The 16449-nt window shown below is 45.5% G+C and overlaps 1 protein-coding gene across 1 annotated transcript in view; it reads left to right on the top strand.

Moving 5' to 3' along the window:
* mcf2l2 (MCF.2 cell line derived transforming sequence-like 2) overlaps positions 1-12824 on the top strand; it is a gene marked incomplete at its 5' end in the record, with an annotated part of 73144 nt that extends 60320 nt beyond the window's left edge. Inside the window, 8 exons of the mRNA XM_083694769.1 lie at positions 1017-1118; positions 3352-3438; positions 4508-4579; positions 5941-6048; positions 7165-7280; positions 7817-7932; positions 10708-10805; positions 12367-12824. Of these exons, the coding sequence (XP_083550895.1) occupies positions 1017-1118; positions 3352-3438; positions 4508-4579; positions 5941-6048; positions 7165-7280; positions 7817-7932; positions 10708-10805; positions 12367-12458 (791 nt within the window). The 3' untranslated portion in view covers positions 12459-12824. The remainder of the gene's footprint in view (positions 1-1016; positions 1119-3351; positions 3439-4507; positions 4580-5940; positions 6049-7164; positions 7281-7816; positions 7933-10707; positions 10806-12366) is intronic.
* Between the last annotated feature and the right edge of the window lie 3625 nt (positions 12825-16449).

The following is a 16449-nucleotide window of genomic DNA, read 5'->3' as shown; positions in this document are numbered from 1 at the left end:
TTCACTTACTTTAGACAAGTGTACTTTGTTGTAAGTCGCTTTGGATAAAGGCGTCTGCTAAATGTCAAAAAATGTAAGTGTCAGAAATGAGGAGAAGAGGAAAGGAGACGATTAAGATTAAGATTCCCCCTGTGTTGTTCTTTAGTGTAGGTCAGGGGAGGCTCTTGGAGGTAGAAATCGGAGGACGGGCACATCATAATGCATGGAATGGTGAGTTTGTGTTTGATACCATTCCTTATTCCGTTCCATGCATTCAATGAGCCCGTCCTCCGATTTCTACCTCCACCAGGTCAGGTTTGTCCGTACGGACACAGGCTTCAGAAGGTGTGTTTGTGTGTGTCTCTGTGTGTGTGTGTGTGTGTGTGTGCGTGCGTGTGTGTGTGTGTGTGCGTGTTAAGTGTGTTTTCAGAAATCGGTCGGCCTGGGTTTGATCTTAGAAGCCATATTCATGAGGGGTTAAAGTCTCCATGCTTGGGGGTATGGATTGATGAATAGGAACATTTCCAAGATGGGCAGAAGGATGGATGGATGGATGGATGGATGGATGTTGAGATTGATAAAAGAGGAATGGTAGATGAATAGAGAGTGATGAAAGGGGAGATGAATAGAGTGATGAAAGGAGAGATGGATAAATGGATTGTGCTCTCTGTATTGATTCAATGGTCAGTGGTCAACACTGAGCTTCATCTCTAGGGTAACTCTGTGACCTGCTTACTAACCTCCCTCCTTCTCATCCTCCTCTTCCTCCTCTCCCTCCTCCTCCTCCCCCTACAAAATATATATAGATATATATTTTTTTACATTTAGCAGACACTTTTATCCAAAGTACATTTGTTGCTCAAGTACATTTATAGGTGATTCACAGTAAGTGAATCATCTATACATCAGTCATCATAAGCAAAAATCTATGCTAGGATCAGGTGCCATTGGCAGACAATTCTTTTTTTTTTTTTTTTTTTAATTGTTATACTTTTTTTTTCTCCCTCTCCCTCTCCCTCTCCCTCTGCCTCTCCTAGCCGATGCTTCTGTCAATGCCAACCGTAACTCTGACTCAGCTGCTATCGCTAGAAAACGCTTCACCTTGCAGGGCCTGTCCAATCGGAGGTCCCTCCCCTCAGGTAACGCTGTGACATCATCCGTGTGACATCATCCGTGTGACGTCATTGCTTGCCGTGTCCTCATCATCATCGTCATCGCTTGACCCCCTTCCTGTGCTACCATGACATCATCATCATCATCAGCCACTGCCACTGTTACCCTTAACCTTTGACCCTACCTCTGAGGAGGCCTTGCCAACAACTCCCTCTCTCTATTTTTAACCATCTCTCAATTTCTAAATTTTTCGTCATTTCACGTCCCGATGCAAAGACAGAACCGGTCTGCTGTCTCTCCCTGGCGGACCGACTCAGGTGACAGAACAGAGGAGAAGACTGGAGACTAGAAGATGAGAGAGAGAGAGAGAGAGAGAGAGAGAGAGATGTGTAGCAGCCACTGTTGGAGGACAAATATAACTTTATTCATTTAACCTCCAAGACAGGACAACAACTCTCTCGTATCAATCCCTCATCTCTCTCTCGCCTGCTGCTGTCCTCTCTGTCCTCTCTTGCTCTCTCTCTCTCATCTCTCTTTCTCTCTCTCATCTCTCTCTCTCTCTCATCTCTCTCTCTCTCTCTGTCCTCTCTCCCCCTCCCCTCTCTCTCTTTCTCTCTGTCCCCCCCTCTCTCTCTCTCTCCCCCTTCCCCCTCCCCCCCTCTCTCTCTCTTTCTACTCTCTCTCTCTCTCCCCCTTCCCCCTCCCCCCCTCTCTCTTTCTACTCTCTCTCTCTCTCCCCCTTCCCCCTCTCCCCCCCCCCCTCTCTCTTTCTCCTCTCACTCTCTCTCTCTCTCTCTCTCTCCCCCCCCATCTCTCTGTATGTGTATCCCTGTGCCGGAGGGCGACACAGACAAATACAGGCCATCTCTCTCTCTCTCTCTCATCCCTCTCGCTCTCTCTGTCCTCCCTTTCTCTATCTCTCTCTCTCTCCCTCCCCTCTTTCTCTCTCTCTCACTCTGTCTCGCTCTTTCTCTCTCCCCCCCCCTCTCTCTCCCTCCCCTCTTTCTCTCTCTCTCTCTCTCTCTCTCTCTGTCTCACTCTTTCTCTTTCCCCTCTCTCTCTCTCTCTCTCTCCCTCTGTCTCACTCTTTCTCTTTCCCCTCTCTCTCTCTCTCTCTCTCTCTCTCTCTCTCTCTCTCCCTCTCTCTCTCTCCACGGAGAGCTACAGCTACACTAGCTACATATGTCGCTTCACTAGCTACCAGCCGAAAGCCAGTGCTGAATGAACAGAGGGATTTAGGGTTTCGGGGGGGAGAGAAAACGGAACAACCTTGACGTCTAGGCAGTGAAAAGAGATGAAGGCTAAATTCTCAGACAGACTGCCTTGGTAAATGTCACCCTGTAATATTCCAAGGTTCTTGACATTTAAAACCATATTAACATTTTTGGAAGAGGACGGGTTTGATTCAAGGTTTTACCGGTTTGGCTTCTCTCCCGAGGCGTGCGAAACCGTAACGAACCAAAGAAGAAGAAACCTCTTTCTTTCTTTCTTTCTTTCTTTCTTTCTTTCTTTCTTTCTTTCTTTCCTTTTCGTTCTTTCAGCGCAGAGTATCAACGACAAGTAGAACTAGTGTCTTTTTATGTCCCTTTCACAAGTGACAGGGCAACAGGGGGAGGCTGGTGGAGTTAGAAATAGGAGGACGGGGCTCATTGTAATACATGGAACGGAATTAGGAATGGCAATTACAAATGAGCTCGTTCTCCGATTCCTACGTCCACCGGGTAGAGACGGGGGGTCGGGGTTGGGGTGGGGTGGGCTGAAAGGACGGACGGACGGGGTAACAATATCGCGCGACGGCGGAACTTGACTTGTCGATAGATTCCATCTTGTTAGCGTTCCCTCGTCCAGCGACCTATCGCCGCTGCCGCTCACAACTGTCTCCATCATTCCGCACTTCCTGCTGTCTCCTCCAATCACAGCTCATCCCTCAGTCCCGCCGTCACCCTGCTTGTCTGCTCCATCTCACTAACACACACACACACACACACACACACCACCACCCAGACAGATGCATCCACTGAAGCTGTGTGTGTGTGTGTGTGTGCGTTGTAACTGTTGCCGTTATTGCCCAGTCTTTTTTTATCAGAAATCAATGTGAGAGCCAATCCTCAACAGCAATTAGTTCCTATAGCCATGTCATTAAAAACATGTCTCTGTCTGTGGTTTTCCTGCTCTTCCCTCAATCCCTCCCTCCCTCCCTCCTTCTCTTCCTCTCTGCCGGCCTAACTGACAACCCCCCCCCCCTGCTCTCTACCTCAGCCCCCCCCCCCTCTAAGGAGCCAGAAGTCACGCGCCGTTTCTCCTTTGCCTCCTCTATCTCTGCCTCTGCCACCAGACGCACAAAAGGTACCTGATTGCTTGCAGACTCTCTCTCTCTCTCTCTCTCTCTCTCTCTCTTTCTCTCTCTCCTCTCTCTCTCTCTCTCTCTCTTTCTCTCTCTCCTGTCACTCTCTCTCTCTCTCTCTTTCTCTCTCTCCTGTCACTCTCTCTTTCTCTCTCTCTCTCTTTCTCTCTCCTGTCTCTCTCTCTCTCTCTCTCTCTCTCTCTTTCTCTCTCTCCTGTCACTCTCTCACTCTCTCTCTCTCTCTCTGTTTCTCTCTCTCCTGTCACTCTCTCACTCTCTCTCTCTCACTCTCTCTCTCTCTCTCTCCTGTCATTCTTGCACTCTTTAAAAGCGGCAGTATGGACCGGTTAGTGAGTGAACCCTTTTAATATGAGAAGAGAGAGAAGGAGGATATTAGAGAGAGAGAGAGAGAGACAGGAGAGAGTGATAGGAGAGAGAGAAAGAGAGAGAGAGAGAGAGAGAGAGAGAGAGAGAGGAGAGAGAGAGTGACAGGAGAGAGAGAAAGAGAGAGAGTCAGTGAGTCAGTTCGGGTGAAAAAAAGAAAAAAGGCCATTTTCTAAGTCCTTCCCATTTCCCATTTACGGCTCTCTTGAAAATGTATGAGATGCATGAATAAAAATCAGCGCTGCTCAGAAAAACGAAACAAAAAAAAAGGAAAAAGAAAAGAGGCGCCCAACAACATTCAATAGACGTTTTTTTTTTTTTTTGCTTCCTTTTTTTTCATTTTTTTATTACCACAGTAATAAAATGTGAATTTTGATAAGCTGACATTTGGAATGTGTGGCAATAGTGTCGAGGTGACATTCAAAGCAGAAACGCAACTCCAATTTGCCGTCTGAATACAGACGAGATACACCTATTATTTATTTAATTCCTCTCTGCTGTTATTCTCTCTCTTCCTCATGACTCCCGGACAATCAAGTGTTTAAATGATGAACAACAAACACTCACTGTAGAGAAGAAGAAGAGGAAGGAGATGAAGAAGAAATGATATGATCTTTCACTGTCTCCATAAGCTTCCTCATCCTTCACGTCTAATCCCCGCACTTGCCTTGCCTTAACCTTTGACAGGTCCCCTCTCTGCTGCTGTTAAAACTAAGAGACATGAGATCAGAAGTGATCCCACCCCGTTCGGGTATGAAGGTAGATACAACTGGAGAGATGTTTTTACTGTATGCGTTAAAATGCTCTGCATGTTGGGCCTGGTTGTGGTGGGGGCTGTGTTTTGCGGAACTGCTTTTGCATTTTTGGTGTAGTGAGGTAAGGTGTACTGTAGTGTGTGTGTGTGCGTGTGCGTGTGTGTGTGTGTGAGAGAGAGAGCGCGCGCACGCATGTGTAGGAATCCACTTTTTCACTCGAAATAAAGAATGTGAGACCAGTGTTACATTAATTGGGATAAATCAAATGAATCATTTGTTATTCATTAATTATCGTTCATTCAGTACTCAGTTAATGTTAATTAAATACAGCAATATTAATAATATACATTAAATCAACAGAAAGGACAACTTGCGAGGACAGAGCAACAACACACTCCAGGTGAAAATAGAATCATTCTCTACTGGAAGCCACAGCTCCCAAAGACTCTCTGACAAAAACTTTAATTACATTAATTAGTTACTGAAAAGACCTTCTAAAAACATATGCAGGGAGAGGACAGATAAGTAATTCATGGAACTTAGTCCAGTGGCTTCCTACGCACAAGGCTCTACTTAATAACATATTACACAGCCAGTATTAGTTGTCCCTGAGCCCCCCCCCCCCCCCCCCCAAGGGACGTAACTGAGATATGCGTTTAAACCTTCAATTACATACATTTTAAAACATAGTTGGTCACAACAAAGTGGAAGAAATAATATGAATGAAAGTTCAATCTATTCACAGGACCAATTCCTGTGATTCAGATTCCTTCACATGCAAGTGTATTCGTATGTGCATGTGTGCATATACAGTGTGTGTGTGTGTGTGTGTGTGTCTATTTGTGTGAGCATTTGAGTGAGCATGCAAGTGTGTTTTTTTGTACATGTGTGTGTGTGTGTGTGTGAGTGAGTGAGTGAGCATGCAAGTGTGTTTTTTTGTACGTGTGTGTGTGTCTATTTGTGTGTGTGTGAGTGAGCATGCAAGTGTGTTTTTTTGTACATGTGGGTGTGTATGTGTGTGTGTGTGTGAGTGAGCATGCAAGTGTGTTTTTTTGTATGTGTATGTGTGTGTGTGTGTGTGTGAGTGAGCATGCAAGTGTGGTTTTTTGTATGTGTGTGTGTGTGTGTGTGTGTGTGTGTGTGCGCGCCCTGCCTGCTGTGCTGTTACATGGTGATGTGATGCATGGTGTGCGCATTAGTCCCACACACACATCCTGTTCCAAACACGCTGATCCCTGAGCGTCTGTGTTCCCGCGGAGCGATGATGGCTTGTGAACTGATTTGTGCCTGTGCATGGATCGATGGGCCTGTGTTGTTACCATGGCAGCCATGACAGAAAGGTGTAAAGACCTTGTTTCCTCCTAGCTACGCTACGCGATGCTATTCCGGCTAGCAGCAAGCGTAAAGGCAACAACAACAACAACATCGCTGCTAGCACTGCCACTGCTGTGCCTAGATCCACATCTCAACCAGGTAACCCCACCCAGAGGAACAGTCACACAACAACAACAACAACAACAACAACAACAACTCAGTTGGTAGAGCATGGCGCTAACAACGCTTAGGTTGTGGGTTTGATTCCCGCTGGGACCGTATATACTGAAATGTATGCACTCACTGCAATGTAAGTCGCTTTGGATAAAAGCATCAGCTAAATGGCATATATTATATTATTATTATATTAACAACAACAACAACAACAAAAACAACAACAACAGTTGTTCATGTCCTTGGTTTCCCATTCTGTGGTGTTTTAGTTTTAGTTTTTTTCTGTTGGGGAGGTGATTTTTTCTTTTTCATTTTGTTGTTGAGTGTTTGGTGTTTTAACCTTCTTCAGTGGGTTGTTTGGGTTCAAAGTTCTGTGGCTTGCTGTTATTTTCAACATTCGCATTTCTTTAAAAGTATGACTTTGTTTTTTCTGTTTTCTACTCATCCGGGGGAGGCTGGTGGAGTAGAAACTGGAGGATGGTATCATTGATAACACATCAGATACCATTCCTCATTCCGTTCCACGCATTACAATGAGCCCGTCCTCCGATTTCTACCTCCTCCAGCCTCCCCTGATGTCATGATGGCTGCTGATTCATCACCCTGGCTCTGGATCTGTACGTTAACCAACTCCTCTGAGGACCAAATGTACAAATTGCACATTAAATGCTCTTTAATCCAAAACTTGGAACTTGAAGTTTGGCATGACAACATAAGAGGAGCTGGCTTAAACGAACACATTCAGATCTGGACCCAGGCTAATGACTTGTCTTTAAAAGAAAAGAAGTAGAGTTTGTGTAACAGGGGAGGCTGGTGGAGGTAGAAATCGGAGGACGGAGTCATTGCAAACGCATGGAATGGAATGAGGAACGGTGTCAAACACAACGTGTGGAATGGAATGAGGAATGGTATCAAACACACGTCTGATACCATTCCTCATTCCATTCCATGCATTACAACAAGCCCCGTCCCCTGACTCCTACCTCCTCCCCTACTGTGCACTGCTGCACTACACTATCCACTATCTGGATCCATTCCTGTCATCAGCCAGACCACTAAAAGCTTCCCCCCCCCCCCCTGTGTGTGTGCCCCCCCCCCCAGGCTGGAGCCAGAGGCAGCCCCCCTCCATGGACACAGAGGACTTTGAGACCATCCCCTCCAGCGCCGAGGAACTCTCCAACTCCTCCGACGGAGACGACGAGACCAGCAATAAGAACGTGAGTTGTCTTAAACGACTTCTGACGGGGTTTAGATTCATCCTCCTCTCTCTCTCTCTCTCTCTCTCTCTCTCTCCTTCATCCCCCTCGCTCCCTTCTTCCTAAATCCTTCCCAAATCCCACCAGAACAGAAACCCCCTTCCCGGGTAATTATTATTTCTCACCATCAGTGATCTCGTTAACTGAGCTTGACGACATGACATTTAGGAGACAAAAAGGAGCAGGGATTAGTGAAGTGTGTGTGTGTGTTCGTGTTCGTGTTCGTGTGTGTGTGTGTTCGTGTGTGTGTGTGTGTGTGTGTGTGTGTGTGTGTGTGTGTGTGTGTATCTGCTCAGCCAGGCAGGCAGGATTTCTACAGCTGCTATAATCTATCTGTCTGATATACGAGAGCTGAGGATATCTGCTTTTAATGGAGAGCACTCATTACCTCCTCAGAGACACACACACACAGGCACACACACACACACACACACACACACACACACACACACACACACTTTTATAACCCCCCCCCCTCTACCTTCCCCACTCTTCAGGGGGACAACGATCATTTCCGGGTTCAGCTGACGTACGAGTCGAGGACGGCCCAGGACCTGTCTCTGGAGTCAGGTGACATGGTCCAGTTCCTGGAGGAGGCGGAGAATGGACACTGGTGAGTGATGAGAGCAGGCTCCCAATTGGCTGTGAGCGATGGATGCTGCCCCTATTGGCTGAGCATAGAGTATTGACATAGAGAGAGAATGGTCACAACGGTTGGGACTATTGACATTTTAGTTCATGTGTATTTTTCCAGAAAAACTAAACAAAACCAACTTTGTTCAGAGATTAACTTTCCAATTCACTCCTTCCATTGAGAGAATCAAGATGTGACTATTATAGTTAAGACCCAGAGTGGTTCAGTTCTTCTGCTGTAGTTCCAGTTCTGTTTATCATACGTTACAGGGGAGGCTGGTGGAGGTAGAAATAGGAGGACGGGATCAGTGTAATGCATGGAACGGAATGAGGAACGGCATCAAACACGTGTGTGTATATCGATGCCATTCCTCATTCCGTTCATGAGCTGATGAAGTTCTCCCATTTAAGAGAGAGTGAGTGTGTCTGTCTGTGTGTGCGTGCGTGTGTGTGTGTGTGTGTGTGTGTGTGTATAATAAAGACTTGTAATGAACTAGCAGGACAGTAATAAGAACCAGACTGTTGTTCACCCAATCGCTAAAGGAATCACGATTAAAAGCAAACTCGGTTCATTCACTCACTGTAATGTCATTGTGACGAAGCTTCCGGGATATTAAAACAGAATGTTGAGTGGATCCAGAGCTTCATCACAGAGGCAGTAAAAACACAATGCTTTAAATGAATAATAAATCTCTCTCGTCCCGATTCATCCTGTCTTTTCTACAAAAGAGGAGCGGTTTATTGCCACTCTCAGAAACAGCCCACAGAAACCGAAAGCATTGCGAGTGAAGGAGGGATGGGATGAGAGAGAGAGAGAAAAAGAGCGAGAGAGAGAGAGAGAGAGTATTTTGGTTTTCACGCAAGCTTTTCCAGTGCATTTCATGGTGACTAATACCCTATTAGATTAAAGCTGCACTTAAAAATGCTTTGAATTATGCTCATATTTCACCACCTCATGCATATTTCATCCTTTAAAACCGTCTTCAATCATTTGCATCTTTGGGTTTCGGCACTAAAATGTCTCTCTCACACACTCCTCTCTCTCCCAGCTCTCCTCTCTTTAAGCACTCTTTGAGAGATATAAAGAATTTCTGAGTTACTTTTTTTTCCTGTGGACTGAAGTCAATATGTTCTGTGCAGAACTTTCTGGAACTAGGCAAAAGTGTGTGTGTGTGTGTGTGTGTGTGTGTGTGCGTGCGTGTGCGTGTGGTGTGGTGTGGTGTGTGTGTGTGTGTGTGTGCGTGTGTGCTTGCAAGCGTTCATGTATGGGTGCATGCAAGCATTTGTGAGTGTGTGAGTGTATGTGTATGCACGAGTGTGTGTATGTGTGCTTGCACGCGTTTATGTGTGCTTGTGTGTGTGTGTGTGTGTGTGTGTGTGTGTGTGCCTGTGTATGTCTGTCTATCATTGCTCACCGTCTGCTTATGATAAGTCCCAACACTAGCATTGATGTTAGCACATTGCTCCCAGGAGCGCCTGTCCTCGCCCAAGTTAGGTGTGAACTTCACACCTAGCGTACCGTACTGTACCCGACACGTTGGCTCGTCCACGGTCCCTGTCCCCACAGGTGACATCATGCTTACATCGGAAACTGGGCCAGCAACTCCTCTTCAGTCCTGTCGTAGCATTAGCATTAGCATCAGCCTGTAGCACAGCAAAGGGCAACAGAGGCGGTTTGGTGAACCCGCTACCCACGCTAATGCCTCGGCTTAAGCTCAGCAGGCTCCAGTACCATAGTCTTGGCACGGAGAGCCCACATGTTGAGGCCAGACAGAGGCCTTGTCCTAGGCTAGGGTGTACAGTACACAGCAGCCCGCTGGGCCGATTATAATACTGTATATACAGGAAGCCTGTAGGCCTAGGAGCTCTGGCAAGGGAGGCTGGTGGAGGTAGAAATCGGAGGCCGGGCTTGTTGTAATACGTGGAACGGATTGAGGGATGGTATCAAACACAATCCATTCCACGTACTGCAATTTCTACCTCCACCAGCCTCCCCTGAGCTCTGGGTAGAATGAGCTAAAGAATAGCAGTACCAGTATTGTGTAGAGCTTAGTAGCTTTGGACCGAACCAACTCCCTGGAGAAGAACCAGTGTATGCACAAGCTGTCCATAGCACTGAATGGGCTTCACAAAAAGGAAACTTTGGACTTGGAACGGTTGACAGAGGAGATCAGAGAGAGAAAGTCCGGATCAAATACTATGTAAATATGTGAGAACCCCCCCCCACCCCCCACACCACCCTCCTACCAGTCCCCAGCCCTCCCTTGTGGCAAGAATCCAACTCCCCTCTGATCATTGGTTCTCTCCTCTGCTGTGAGTGAGAGAGAGAGCCACATATTTCAAGACCTGCGTTCTCTTTTCATGTTCTAGGCTCCAGAACCTTCTATGGCTAGTCTAAAACCTTATAACTGTGTTCTCATGTTCCAGGGCTAGCCTAGAGCCTTCTGGGGCTGGTGTAGAACCTTCTAGTGCTAGTCTAGAACCTTCTAGAACCTTATAGGGCTAGTCTAGAACCTTCTAGGGCTAGTATAGAGTAGAACTGTCTAGGGCTAGCCTAGAACCTACTAGGGCTAGTCTAGAACATTCTAGGGCTAGTCTAATCCCTTCTGGGGCTAGTCAGGAACCTTCTAGTGCTATTCTAAAACCTTCTAGTGCTATTCTAAAACCTTATAGGGCTAGTCTAAAACATTCTAGGGCTAGTCTAGAACATTCTAGGGCTAGTCCAAAACCTTATAACTGTGTTCTCATGTTCTAGGCTAGTCAAGAACCTAATAAGTCGGAAGACTGGGCTGGTTCCGCCCAGTGTCCTCGGCCAGGCGGCTGCAGACGGAGGTCATTCTAACAGTTACTCTGGTATTTCTGACTACCCCCCCCCCCCCTCTGCCCCCTCCCCCCGTCCCAACAACCACACACTCCCCCCACACCCTGCTACGTACTGTAATGGCAAGGCATTGCTACTTGTAGAACTGACTCACCCTCACCGCGGCAGTTTGAAGCTCGGGGCCTGGGGAACTGGTTGGGGTGCTTGGTTGGGAGGAGGGAGGAGGGGGGAGGGTGGGGGACACTGAGCTTTTGGCTGTGAGATGAACAAGCACAAAGCATGATGTCATTGATTGCAGCATGCTTTCATTCACCCCTCTCTCTGAACTCAACGGTTACGTTTCAAATCAACCCCTAAGCCGGCCCATAGAGGCACTCCTGTAGATCTGTGTCACAGTTGAGGCTGGTGGAAGTAGAAAATCGGAGGATAGGTTCATTGTAATGCACGGAACGGAATGAGGAATGGTTTCAAACACACACACACAAACACACACACACGTTTGACACCATTCCACCATTCCTCGTTCCGTTACGAGCCCGACCTCCGATTTCAACCTTGACCAGCCTCCACTGGAGAGTAGGGGCTAGAGGCTGATTTGGAATTCAGCCCTGAAGTGTTCAGTTTCACAGCCTTGCTTGTCATGTTGGAGCTCTGCCTTCCTTCTCTTGCTACCACCCAGTAAGAGGGATGCCGGTTTAGGCTGCTAGGGGACAGGGTTCCATGCTTGGGCAGCTGGCATATTTTCGCCTCAGAGCTTTTCTACTAGAGCCCCAATCCCTGTATGAAGCAGTATTACAAATGTTTGCTGTTATGTTTTCCCAGTCAGAGTGTAATAGAGGCACCCTTTATTTATATTGATGTTCTTTGTTTCACCGAGAGGAGGCTGGTGGTGGGAGTGGAAATCAGAGGACGGGCTCATTGTAATGCATGGAACAGAATGAGGAATGGTATCAAACACTTGGTGTTTTTAATTCCATTCCTCATTCCAGTCCATGCATTACAATGAGCCCGTCCTCCGATTTCTACCACCACCAGCCTCCCCTGATGTTTCATCATCATGTCCCCCTCAATGTTTGATCAATCATGTTTTCCATCGCAGCAAGACAGGCTATGCACCCCCTCTAAACACACTGGCAGTGTTTGAATCCTACAAGTTTGCCCCCTGTTCTCTTTCACGCCCGATGCTTGGCTGTTATAATGGTGGATGGTTTAACTTCCGTGTCAGGGACGGGGTCAATTAGAATCTTAATTCACTCAATGCAAGAAGTACATTGAAACGCAAATCATGAACTGAGAATGACTCATTGTTTTCCCATGAGGAGTTTTTCCAATTCATGATTTGGGGAATTTCAGTTCACATTTCTCACTGAGTGAATTGACGTTCGAATTTACCCGAACCCTGTTCCATCAGGGGAGGCTGGTGGAGGTAGAAATCGGAGGATGAGCTCATTGTAATGCATGGAACGGAATAAGGAAAGGTATCAAACACATCTGTGCATTACAACAAGCCCGCTCTACTTCTACCAGCCTCCCCTGTGTTCTGTATGTGAGAGATGGCATCTTTAACTCTCTCTTCTGTCTCTGTCCCTCTAGATATCTTCAGTGACATGTGTACAGCAGCCCTCTCCGACTCAGACGACAATGAGAACAGCACCTGGGGGGACGTCTCTCAGGACAGCAGATAAGCATGATGGACCGTGTAGTTTTCTATTGACTTCTGGGACAAGCTGGGGATAACGACTTGGCACAGTGGGACTACAACTCCATCTGCTGTGAGCTCAGAGAACTACAAACCCCCTTGCCCCAACTTTGGAGTGGATGTGCTCCAGAGAACTACAAATTCCAAGTCTTAGTAGTGGAATGGGTGGCATTCTGTTTTGCTGCTAAGCTACATTGAAACAAAGACTGAATGACTGAGCACTTGGACCTGACTCTGTTCTGACCCTGTTCTGCCTCTGCTTCAGCAGCAAACTTTACGTTTTTTAACTAGCTACCACATTTTACAACCCTTCACGTGACCAGCTGACCCCTGCTGACCTCTCCTCTCTGCTGCCCCCTGCTGTGCCTTTACTGCATGTGTTTCATCCAGTGGTGTCAGTCAGGGGAGGCCGGTGGAGGTATAAATCAGAGGACGGGCTCATTGCAATGCATGGAATGGAATAAGGAGATACCATTCCTCATTCCGTTCCACGCATCACAATGAGCCCGTCCTCTGATTTATACCTCCACCGGCCTCCAGTGGTCTCAGTTAATAGCCATTGCAAGGAGGAGTCATTGCTGACACAGAGGCTGCATAAGGTAGTCCCATCCCCATATGTCCTGGTGCATTCTCTTTCACACAAATCTGTCAGGGCTGGATAATTATGATCCAAGTGAGGCTGGTGGAGGTAGAAATCAGAGGACGGGCAGGCTGGAATGGAACGAGGAACGGGATCAAACATAGCGGCATAAGGAAAGACAAAAAACAAACATGAATGATACATTATGGTCAGAATCTTTCCATCTGTCTAGCAAAGTTGTCATTATTGAAAAACACGTTTAAAAAAAAAAAAGCTACACTATCCTCAAGAGTGTTTACGGCGTAAGTACTGTGGATACATCTTGTAAGTGAAAGTAATGAGGTAGCTGTGCTGATATTGTAGACATCACAACGGCTACAATGCTTCTCAGCCAATCACAATGCTTGGTTTGATCATCCCGTTGTATAATAGCTGACTTACATTGCAGTAAGTGCATTAAGCCCGTCCTCCGATTTCTACCTCCACCAGCCTCCCCTGGTTATAGTCAACAAAGAGACAACTAGCGGGACCTCTACCGCACACTGGCCAGAGGTGGCAGGCCTGTTGAAGGAGAGTGAATGAGGGACGGTTTGGGGGGAACAACATTGAATGAGATGCAACCAAACTGGACCGCCGTGATAAACCGGACCCCCATAGGTCATCTCACAAAGACACTATAGGCTCTAACCACGAGACTGAGTCTTTTAGAAGACGTGCTTGATTGTATTCTGACCTTGAAACTCCTTAAAGTCTTAAACTTATTCAGACTGTGTCGTCCTGCTGAAACCTCTGCCAAGTTCAGTTGTTTTATAGAGAACTGAGGAAACTTCTTCAATTTTGCAAGAGAGAGACTATTCTGCTGTAACAACAACAACATCAATCGCTCTTTAGATCCTTCGCTTCCTCCCCTGACACTTTTAGGAGGAAGAGGACTTCTAATGTACATTTCATGTATTTCATTTTTTCCACTATTGTGTATAAACTACTCTGTAAAGTCCTATTCCCATATGATTATTGTCAAAGTATTCATGGCATTTGCTCTCAAGATGTTTGGCTTGTGCCTCTTTTCACTGCATTACGGTAATTAATGTGTACCGTAGTGTACTGTACCCATCGGTGGAAGAATATCGCACCTTATATGGTTAATTATGAACATGCATTGAACATACTGTATATTATATGAATCCACTTAGTCTAAATAAGTCATATCGTTGTAAAGAGAATATTAAACATGTACTGTACATTCTTCTTTGAATTGCCATTGCTTCTATAGCCCCCATTTACAATGTTTAATTATTGTGTAAATATTTAAGAATAAGCATTGACCATCATTGACTTCGTATGAATTTTGTCATATTTTATCAGTGTTTCCAGGCCTCAGATAATGCATAAAACATACATGGGTTTTGTATAGGGAGACCATATATCAATCCTTATTACTAGCCTTGTGTTGCTACTGCAAAAAAAAAAATGTCCATGTGTTCATCTTTAGAACATCCTATTACAAAGTTAGCGTTGTCGCTAAATAAGTTAGTTCCCTTGTTGACTCATCCCAGTGCGTACATGCTATTCAGCTTCCTCTGAATCGGAATTTCATAAGCCCTTAGAAGTATGAATGAACTTGTTTAATTGTGTTGTAACAATTTGGTGTCTTGAGAAACATCCAGAACATCGTATGTACAGTAAGCAAACATATGCAAGGTGATTGAACTCAGTATGTGTGAAAGAAAGGTGGCGATGGCACACTGTTGAACAGCCAATGAAATCAATTCAGTCTTCAAATACGTTTTGTTCTAGAACCCCGAAGAGACTTGTGTTAAATAATAAGACATTTCATATGAGACGTTATGAAATTCTGACCCAGCCAGTGAATTCACCGAAAGCACAAAGATAGCACCCGACTGCCTGTCTCCCTAGCCAGACAGGGGTTGCTGGACTCATTCACGGTGATTGAAGGCTGTATTCAAATGAAACGATTATTATTTAAAGTGAAAACAGATGGATTAATTCACTGTACTCTTCCTTCTGTGGGTCATGTCATCAAAGTGATATGTGTAAATGACTTTTTTTTCTGTACATTTTTAAGTATATGATGAAATACATTGCATCTTGAAAAAAAGCCGGTGTATTTCCTACTTTGTTTTGTCAGTGATCAATGCAGTTTCAGGTGAGGGGGACCGGAGACCCCTACATCATTATAATTCCTGCCCGGCCATCGCCGCAGCTTCCCGAAGGCGAGGTAGAAAATCCATTCATGTTCGACTTAAAGCATAATGTATTCTCTCAGTCGCCGCCTGGCACTAGCTTTTTATCTGCGTTCTTCTGGCTGAGAAGAGAACTATATTTTAAAGACGAGTAGGTTATAAAGTTTTAAATGCTCCGGATATCAAGTCCCAGACAGCAGTGACGTGTGGGAGATTCATGCTGAACTTGTTATACCGTATGGACTTACTATTTATGGCGCAAACTGTTCATACACAGATGTAATGAGCTTTACAATTTCTATAAAACAGATGGACAAAATAAATATTGTTCTCTCAAACTCATTCAAATCAAAATCAAATCAAAGTTTCTTTCTCGTATGCACAGGATACAGCGGTGAAGAGTACAATGAAAAGCTTTTGACAAGCTACCTCTCAAAAGTGTCGTGAAATTCACTCTCCAACAACACACAACTCGAACACCTTCCTACTGTCTACAGTAACTGAAGTAACATGTTACTTTACATATTGTAAAATGTTATGCAACTAACTTATTTTAGTGCATTTTTCTCAATATTGTTCTTGACTGGTGAGCATAATGCAATGTGAAAGAGACTGATCGATTCACATTCATTTATTTTTCATCACATTTCACAACTTATTTATTCCCCATTGACTGCATACATACAGCACCAACACACACACACACACACACACACACACACACACACGAGGTGTGTGACCTAAGGTGTGTGACCTTAGGCCAACTTAAAAAAGTATTCCAAGAATATAAATATATATATATATTTCCAAAAGCTTAAATTGTTCAGTGACATTCTGGACCTTGGCAAAGAGGGAGGTCATTGGCATAGTGTAGCACAAACAACTAGTCCATCAGTCAATCAATGTGGTGAGAGAGAGAGAGAGAGAGAGAGAGAGAGATACAGGGGATGGTGGTGGGAGGGAGGGAGGGATGGCAGGGGGAGAAGAAGAAGGGAAGCAATGCTTTATTGAGTATATTTTAAGCTCCAGAGGGGAAAGCAGGAAAGAGAAGGAAGGAGAGAGAGAGAGAGAGAGAGAGAGAGAGAGAGAGAGAGAGAGTGAGTGTGTGTGTGTGTGTGTGTGTGTGTGTGTGTGTGTGTATCTGTGTGTACGCCGTGTGTGCGTGCATAAGAGAAAAACTATCGCAGAGAGTT

The sequence above is a fragment of the Argentina silus genome, assembly GCF_951799395.1.
Source record: "Argentina silus genome assembly, chromosome: X".
NCBI lineage: Eukaryota > Metazoa > Chordata > Actinopteri > Argentiniformes > Argentinidae > Argentina > Argentina silus.
The sequence above is the reverse complement of the archived record's forward strand: the minus strand, read 5'-3'. Positions and strand labels throughout refer to the sequence as shown.